We start from the raw sequence: 9,050 nt of genomic DNA on the forward strand, positions 1-9,050 counted from the left end.
GGGGCGGAATTCGGGGTTTTGGGGCCAAATCCGGGTTTTTTGGGGCCGTTTGGCGCCGTCCCTAACGAGGAGCAGCTGGAGCAGCAGCTGCGCCCGCCCCTCCCCCGCCCCGGGCCGGGATTAAGGGGATTTGGGGATTTTGGGATTTTGGGAATCCCCGGCAGCCTCTTAAATCCGACCCCGATCCCGAACGTCCTTCCCGACCCTGGGGAGCGCCGGAGGAGCGGCCCCAAAGAGCCCGGCCCCAATTCCCGTCCCAAATCATCCCAAATCCTGAATCCCGAACCCCAAATCCCATCCCAATCCCAAATCCTGAATCCCGAACCCCAAATCCCATCCCAATCCCAAATCCCGAACCCCAAATCCCATCCCAGTCCCAAATCCTGAATCCCAAATCCCATTCCAATCCCAAATCCTGAATCCCGAACCCCAAATCCCGTCCTAATCCCAAATCCCAAACCCCATTCCTATCCCAATCCCTGAATCCCAAAATCCCATCCCAGTCCCAAATCCTGAATCCCAAATCCTGAATCCCAAAATCCAAATCCCATCCCAATCCCAGTCCCCAATCCCAAATCCCAACCCCCATTCCCATCCCAATCCCAAATCCTGAATCCCGAACCCCAAATCCCATCCCAATCCCAAATCCCAAACCCCATTCCCATCCCTCAATCCCAAAATCCCATCCCAGTCCCAAATCCTGAATCCCGAACCCCAAATCCCGTCCCAATCCCAAATCCCAACCCCCATTCCCATCCCAATCCCAAATCCTGAATCCCCAAATCCCATCCCAGTCCCAAATCCTGAATCCCAAATCCTGAATGCCAGTCCCAAACCCCAACTCCCATCCCAATTTCAGATCCTGAATCCCAAATCCTAAATCCCATCCCAGTCCCAAACCCCAAATCCCAAACCCCAAATCCCAAATCCCAAATCCCATCAATCCCAAACCCTAAATCCCATCCCAATCCTGAATCCCAAACCCTAAATCCCATCCCAATCCCAAATCCTGAATCCCAAACCCCAAATCCCATCAATCCCAAATCCCAAATCTCAAACCCCAAATCCAGTCCCAATCCCAATTCCCAAACCCCGATCACATCCCAAATTCCGACCCCCAAATTTCAACCCTCAAATCCCAGAACCCAAATCCCAGTTCAACCCCAACCTCCAATTCCCAAACCCCAAAAATCCCAAACCCCCAAAATCCCATAAATTTCAATTCCCAAACCCTCAATCCCAAATTCCAAACCCCAAACACTGAATCCCTGATCCCAAACCCCAAAAATCCCAATTTCAGATCCCAAACCCCAAAAAATCTCAAATCCCAAACCCCAAATTCCCTGATCCCAAATCCTAAAAATCCCAACCCCAAAAATTCTAAATCCTAATCCTGAAAATCCTAAACCTCAAATCTCACACCCCAAAAATCCCAAATCCCAAAAAAACCCAAAATCCCAAATCCCAAAAATCCCAAAATCCCAAATCCTGGGGGCGTTCCGGGCTCGTCCCGGGGTGAATTCCCGGAACCTGGGTGAGTTTTCCTTATGGGAAATTCGGGAATTTTGGGGATTTGGGGGATTTTTGGGATTTGAGATTTTGGGGGTTTGGGGTTTGGGATTTTTGGAGCCTGAAATTCAGGATTTGAGATTTGGGAATTTTTGAAATTTTTGAAGTTTGGGAATTTGGGATATTTGGGGTTTGGGAATTTTTGGATTTGGGATTTTTGGGGTTTGGGACTTTTAGAATTTGGGGTCTGGAATTTGGGATTTTGGGTTTGGGATTTGGAATTTGGGAATTTTGGGGTTTTGGGATTTGGGGTTTAGGATTTTTGGGGTTTTGAATCTTTTGGATTTTGGTTTTTTGGGGTTTGGGATTTTTGAGAATTGGGGTTTTTGGGATTTGGGATTTTTGGGGAATTCCAGGAAAACACGGAGCGAGGGGAGGGATTTGGGGAATGGTTTCCCAGAATTCCCAGAATTCCTGAAATCCCGAGATTATCCCATGGCCAGAAACCTCCAATTCCCAAATTTTCCAGGTTTTTTTCAGAGAATTTTCATGGAATTTTTTTCCCAGGAATTATTTCCGGGAATTTTTCCCCAGGAACTTTTTCTGTATAATTTTTTTCCAGGAATTTCCCCCCTTTTCCAGAAATTTTTCTCCAGGAATTTTTCCCAGTAATTTTTTCCCAGGATTTTTTTTTTTCCCACTTTTTTTTTTTTTTTCTTTCCAAGTAATTGTTTCCAGGATATTTTTTTTTCCTGGGAATTTTTCCCAGGAGTTTTTCCCCAGGAATTTTTCCCCAGGAATATTTTCCTAGGAATTTTTTTTTCCCTGTATTTTTTCTCAGGAACTTTTTTTTCCCATAATATTTTCTCCAGGAATTTTCCCCCAGGAATTTTCCTGCTTTTTCTCCTTTCCCCATTTTTCTTCCTTTCCTTTCCCTATTTTCCTCCTTTCCCCCCCTTTTCTTTTCCTCTTTTTCCTCCGTTTTTTTTTCAATATTTCTTTCATTTTTCCTCTCTTTTCCTGCTTTTCTTTCCCTCATTTTCCTTCACTTTTCTTCCTTTTTTCCTTCTTTTTTTCCTCCTTTTCCCACTTTTATTTTCCTGCACATTTTTACCTTCCCCTCCTTTTCCTTCATTTTCCTGCTTTTCTTTCCTCCCTTTTTCATTTTCCCCCTTTTTCCCTTTTTTCCTAATTTTCCTTCATTTTCCTTCATTTTCCTTCATTTTCCTTCATTTTTCTTCCATTTTTCTGCTTTTCTCCCCTCATTTCTTTCCTTTTTCCTCCTTCTCCTAATTTTCCCATTCCCCCCCTCCTTTCCCATCATTTTCCTTCTTTTTTTCTTGATTTTCCCTTCGTTTTTTCCTTTTTTTCCTCATTTTTCCCCTTTTCCCACTTTCCCCTCAGAATTCCAGGCCTGAATTTTCCCAGATTTATTCGAGATTTATTAGGCCTGGAATTCCACATTTTCCTGCTCATTCCCAGGAAAAATGGAAGAATTCCTTTAAAAAAAAAATAAAATTAAATAATCAGGAATTGAGGGAATGTTTTTCCAAGGATTTCTGAATTTTGGGGGACTTATTGGAGATTCTTTGGGGATTTTTTTTTTTTTTTAGGATTTTTGGTGTTTGTTTTTTGGTGGTTTTTGGTGTTTTTTGTTTTTTTTTGTTTTTTGTTTTTTTTTTTTTTTTTGTTTTTTTTTTTTTTTTTGTTTTTTTTTTGTTTGTTTTTTTTTTTTTTTTTTTTTTTTTTTTTTGTTTTGTTTTTGAGGATTTTTTTTTGTTCTTTTTGCTTTTTTGGGAATTTCTTTGGACAATTTTGGATTTTTTTTTTTTTTTTTTTTTTTTGTGCGTGTTTTTTTGAGGGATTCTTTTGGGATTTTTGGGGGGGCGGTCCAGCTGTTCCCGCATCCCAAAATTCCCCATCCCAGGGATGCGATGGGGACAAAACTTTAGGAATTCCGGGAAAATCAGGAATGGATTCCAGTGGGGGAAAAAAAAGGATCGGGGAGGGATTTTGGGACGGAAATCCCCAATTCCAGGGAATCTGCGGCTGCCCCTGAATCCCTGGAATTTTTTCCCTTGGGAATTCCGCTTCTTTCCCACCCAAACCATTCCCAAATTCCCTGAAAATCCCGAGAATTAAAAAAAAATAATAATAATAAAATAAAAATAAAAATTCCCGAGGGATGAGAAGGAGGAGCCGCTTCCCGGGATTTTGGCGCATCCCAAAATTCCACTCCGGGATCGGCTCCTCCCGAATTCCCAAAAAACCTCGCGGCGCTTTTCTCATTCCCAGCCGGAAAACCTTTGGAAAAAAAAAAAATCCCTCAAGCCGCAATTCCCGATTTTCCAACCCCAAAATTCCCGATTTTCCAGCCGTGACTCAGCAGCCGCTCCCGGATTTTTCCCGCATTTTTGGAGCGATGCGGCCGCCGGGAGCAGCCGGGAAAACCGGGAATTTTTATCCCGATTTTCCCGCTTTTCCTCATTTTCCTCATCCCGATCCATGATCGCATTCCCGGCATTCCAGGAATTCCCGGCATTCCCGGAATTCCAGCTCCGCTCCTGGGAAATGCTGCCCGTGCCCGGAGCAGGTAGCGCCGGAATTTTTGGGAATTTGGGAAATTTTGGGGATCGGGATGGGGATGGGGGAGGGGCGGCAGATTTTTTTTTTTCCCAGGATTTTTTTTTTTTCTCCCGGATTTTTTTTTTATTGATTTTTCCTGGATTTTTCCATCTTTCCCCCGAGATTTTTCATGGATTTTTTTTTTTTTTTTTTTTTTTTTTTTTTTTTTTTTTAACAAGATTTTTTACTGGGTTTTTCCCGGAATTTTTCAGGATTATTCCATGATTTCTCCAGGATTTTTTTTTTTTTCATGGATTTTTCCCGGATCATTTTCCTGGATTTTCCCCCGATTTTTCTAGGATTTTTCCTGCGTTTTTCCCGGAATTTTCCTGGATTTTTTCCCAATTTTTCCCCTGATTTTGTCCCAGATTTTTCCAGGACTTTTCCAGAACTTTTTCCTCACATTTTCCAGTAGTTTCCCACGATTTTCCCAGGAATTTACCTGTATTATTTCCTGGATTTTTTCCTGGGTTTTTCCCGGATTTTTCCCAGATTTTATCCCAGATTTTTCCTGGATTTTTCCAGGACTTTTTCCTCAGACTTTTTCCAGTAGTTTTCCACTATTTTCCAAGGATTTTTCCTGTATTATTTCGTGGATTTTCCCTGGATTTCCCCCCATTTTTCCAGGATTTTTCCTGGATTTTTTCCCTGCATTTTTCTTGGATTTTTCCTGTTGTTTTTTATTTTTATTTTTATTTTTTCCCAGGATTTTTCCTGGATTTTTTTTCCCCCAGATTTTTCTCGGATTTTTCTTGGATTTTCTCAGCATTTTTCTAGGATTTTTCCACAATTTTCCCACAGTTTTTCCTGGATTTCTCTTGGATTTTTCCTGGATTTTCCCCAGATTTTTATCTGGATTTTTATCTGGATTTTTTCCTGGATTTTTTCCTGGATTTTTCCTGGATTTTTCCCCACTATTTTTCCTGGATTTTTTCCAGGATTTTTCCTGTCTTTTCCCTGTATTTCCCCCAGATTATTATTTATTATTTTCCCGATTTTCCAAGCTTTTCCCATGGAATCCCAGGCTGGGAAATTCAGGAATTTCCCAGTTCCAAATCCTCTCCCTGAATTCCTTGGGATTCCTTGAAATTCCTTGGAATTCCTCTGAATTTTTGGGAATTCCTGGGAATCCGGGGACGTTCCCAATCCCGATTTTTCCCAATTTTTCCCGATTTTTCCCATTTTTTCCAGGGGTTTGCGGCTGTTGCGGAGCGCTCCGGCCCCGCTACAAGCGCCTGGTGGACAACATCTTCCCTGAGGATCCCGAGGTAATTCCGGGGAATTTCGGGAATCTGGGAATGGGACGGGAAAATCCCGGAAATCCCAGAAATCTGGGAATGTTCCAGCCCAAAAATCTCGCAAATCTGGGAATGTTCCAGCCTAGAAATCTTGTAAATCTCAGAAATCTGGGAAATCTCAAAAATCTGGGAAATCTCGGAATGGTCAACGCCAGAAATCTGGGAATGTTTGATCCCAGGAATCCCAGAAATCTGGGAATGTTCAAGGCTGGGAAATCTCAGAAATCTGGGAATGTTCCAGGCCAAAAATCTCGCAAATCTGGGAATGTTCAAGGCTGGGAAATCTCAGAAATCTGGGAAATCTCAGAATGGTCAATGCCAGAAATCCCGGAAATCTGGGAATGGTTGGTCCCAGGAATCTGGGAAATCTGGGAATATTCAATACTGGAAATTCTGGAAATTCAGAAATCTGGGAATGTTCAATCCTGGAAATCTCAGAAATCTGGGAATGTTTCAGGCCAGGAAATCCCAGAAATCTGGGAATGCTGCAGGCTGGAAATCTGGGAAATTTGGGAATGTTCAAACCTGGAAATCCTGGAAATCCTGGAAATCCCAGAAATCTGGGAAATCCCAGAAATCTGGGAATGTTCAATCCCAGGAATCTGGGAAATCTCAGAAATCTGGGAATGTTCCAGGCTGGAAATCTGAGAAATCTGGGAATATTCAGTCCCAGGAATTTCGGACGTCTGGGAATGTTCCAGGCCGGAAATCACAGACATCCAGGAAATCTTGGAATGGTCAATCCCAGAAATCCCGAAAATCTGGGAATGTTCAATCCTTGAAATCTTCAAAATCTCAGAAATCCGGGAAATCTGGGAATGTTCCAGGCTGGGAAGTCCTGGAAATCTGGGAATGTTCAATCCCAGAAATCTGGGAAATCTGGGAATGCTCAATCCTGGAAATCCCAGAAATCCTGGAAATCTGGGAATGTTCCAGGCTGGAAATCCTGGAAATCTGGGAATATTCAATCCTAGGAATCTGGGAAATCCGAGAAATCCCAGAAGTCTGGGAATGTCCAATCCCAGAAATCCTGGAAATCTGGGAATATTCCAGGCTGAAAATCCCGTGGGAAGGGAGAGATTTCCTGGGAACTTGAGGGAACTGTGGAGGAGAAGATTTGGAGATTTGGGGTTTGGGAATTGGGATTTAGGAATTTGGGGATTTGGGAATTCAGGAATTTGATGTTTAGGAGTTTTGGAATTGGGAATTGGGGGTTTCCTCCTTTTCCTTTTTATTCCCTCTTTTTTTTCCTGCTTCCCCCCCACACTCCCCACCCCCCCCATTTTCCTTCTTTTCCTTTCCTTATTTTCCTGCTTTTCCTTAATTTTTCTTCCCTTTTTCTTCCTTTCCCCCCTTTTCCCACTTTTCTTCTCCCCTTTCCCCCTTCTCCTCCTTTTCCCCTTTTCCCCTTTTCCCCTTTTCCCCCTTTTCCCTCTTTCCCCTTTCCCCTCCTTTTCCTTGTTTCCCCTTTTCCCTCCTTTTTTCCCTCTTTTCCCTTTTCCTCTCTTTTCCTTCTTTTCCCCATTTTTCCCCTTTTCTTTCCCTCTTTCCCCCCTCTCCCCCTTTCCCCCCTTTTCCCCTTCCCCCCCTCCCTTTGCTCCCCATAATCCTGATATTTCCCCAAAATTTTCCCAAAATTTTCCCAAAATTTTCCCAATATTTTCCCGATATTTTCCCGCTGTTTTCTTGATGCTTTCCCGCTGTTTTCCTGATGTTTTCCCGATATTTTCCCTTGATATTTTCCCAATATTTTCCTGCTGTTTTCCTGCTATTTTCCCCTGTTTTCCCGATATTTTCCCGATATTTCCCCAATATTTTCCCGCTGTTTTCCCGCTGTTTTCCGGATTTTCCCCCATATTTTCCCTCTGTTTTCCTGCTGTTTTCTGGATTTTTTCCCGCTGTTTTCCTGCTGTTTTCTGGACTTTTTCCCAATACTTTCCCAATATTTTCCTGCTATTTTCCCGCTGTTTTCCCGATATTTTCCCACATATTTTCCCACTGTTTTCCCGCTGCTTTCCCGCTGTTTTCTTGATATTTTCCCGATATTTTCCTGCTGTTTTCCCGTTGTTTTCCGGATTTTCCCCCAATATTTTCCTGCTGTTTTCCCGCTGTTTTCTTGATATTTTCCCGCTGTTTTCCTGCTGTTTTCTGGATTTTCCCCCAATATTTTCCCACTGTTTTCCCGCTGCTTTCCCGCTGTTTTCTTGATATTTTCCCGATATTTTCCTGCTGTTTTCTCGTTGTTTTCCGGATTTTCCCCCAATATTTTCCCCCAATATTTTCCCGCTGTTTTCTTGATATTTTCCCGATATTTTCCCGCTGTTTTCCCGCTGTTTTCCGGATTTTTCCCCCAATATTTTCCCGCTGTTTTCCCGCTGCTTTCCGGATTTTTTCCCGCTGTTTCCCGGATTTCCCGGCTCCCAGGATGGGCTGGTGAAGACCAACATGGAGAAGTTGACCTTCTACGCGCTGTCGGCCCCCGAGAAGCTCGACCGCATCGGGGCCTACCTGTCCGAGCGCCTCATCCGCGACGTCGGCCGCCACCGATACGGGTCGGCATTCCCGGAATTCCCGGAATTCCCGGAGTTCCCGGGGTTCATGGGGTTCGTGGGGTTCGTGGATCCACGGGGTTCATGGAATCACAGGGTTAAAGGATTCACGGGATTCATGGATTCATGGGGTTCACAAGATTCATGGGGTTCAAGGATTCATGGATCCACAAGATTCACAGGATTCACAGGATTCACGGGATTCACAGGATTCATGGATTCATGGGGTTCACAGGATTCATGGGGTTCATGGGATTCATGGGATTCACGGGATTCTTGGGGTTCATGGGATTCATGGATCCACAGGATTCACAGGATTCATGGATTCACGGGGTTCATGGATTCCCGGGATTCATGGATTCACGGGGTTCAGAGGATTCATGGGGTTCATGGATCCACAGGATCCACAGGATCCACAGGATTCACAGGATTCATGGATTCAAGGAGTTCACGGGATTCAGGGGATTCACAGGATTCACGGGATTAACAGGATTCACAGATTCCTGGGATTCCCGGGATTCCTGGCATTCCAGGGATGCACGGGGTTCACGGGATTCATAGATCCACAAGATTCACAGGATTCACAGGATTCACAGGATTCACAGGATTCATGGGATTCATGGGCTCATGGGGTTCACAGGATTCATGGGATTCACGGGATTCCGGCAGTGTAATTCTGCCATGGGTTGCACGGGGGGAAAAAATCCCAAAAATCCCAGATGGATCCAATCCCAGGTGGATCCAATCCCAAAATCCCAGATGGATCCAATCCCATAATCCCAGGTGGATCCAATCCCATAATCCCTGGTGGATCCAATCCCATAATCCCACAATCCCAGGTGGATCCGATCCCACAATTCTGGGTGGATCCAATCCCTCAATCTCGGGTGGATCCTACAATCCCAGTTGGATCCAATCCCACAATCCCAGACCAATCCAGTCTCTCAATTCCAGGTGGATCCAATCCCATAATTCCAGGTGGATCCTATCCCAGTTGGATCTAATCCCACAATTCCAGATGGATCCAATCCCACAATCCCTGATGGATCCAGTCTCTCAATTCCAGGTG

The 9,050-nt window shown here is 44.0% G+C and overlaps 1 protein-coding gene across 1 annotated transcript; it reads left to right on the forward strand.

Annotated features, from left to right (window-relative positions):
- Positions 1-3,778: 3,778 nt before the first annotated feature.
- On the forward strand, positions 3,779-8,035 carry LOC130266930 (protein EFR3 homolog B-like; the record flags this gene model as incomplete). Its single annotated transcript, XM_056516191.1, has 3 exons — positions 3,779-4,102; positions 5,326-5,402; positions 7,857-8,035. Coding segments are annotated over exons 1-3 (344 nt in total), but the record flags the coding sequence as incomplete, so codon positions are not given.
- Positions 8,036-9,050: the final 1,015 nt, after the last annotated feature.

Source organism: Oenanthe melanoleuca, unplaced genomic scaffold (genome assembly GCF_029582105.1).
Source record: "Oenanthe melanoleuca isolate GR-GAL-2019-014 unplaced genomic scaffold, OMel1.0 S347, whole genome shotgun sequence".
Taxonomy (NCBI): Eukaryota; Metazoa; Chordata; class Aves; order Passeriformes; family Muscicapidae; genus Oenanthe; species Oenanthe melanoleuca.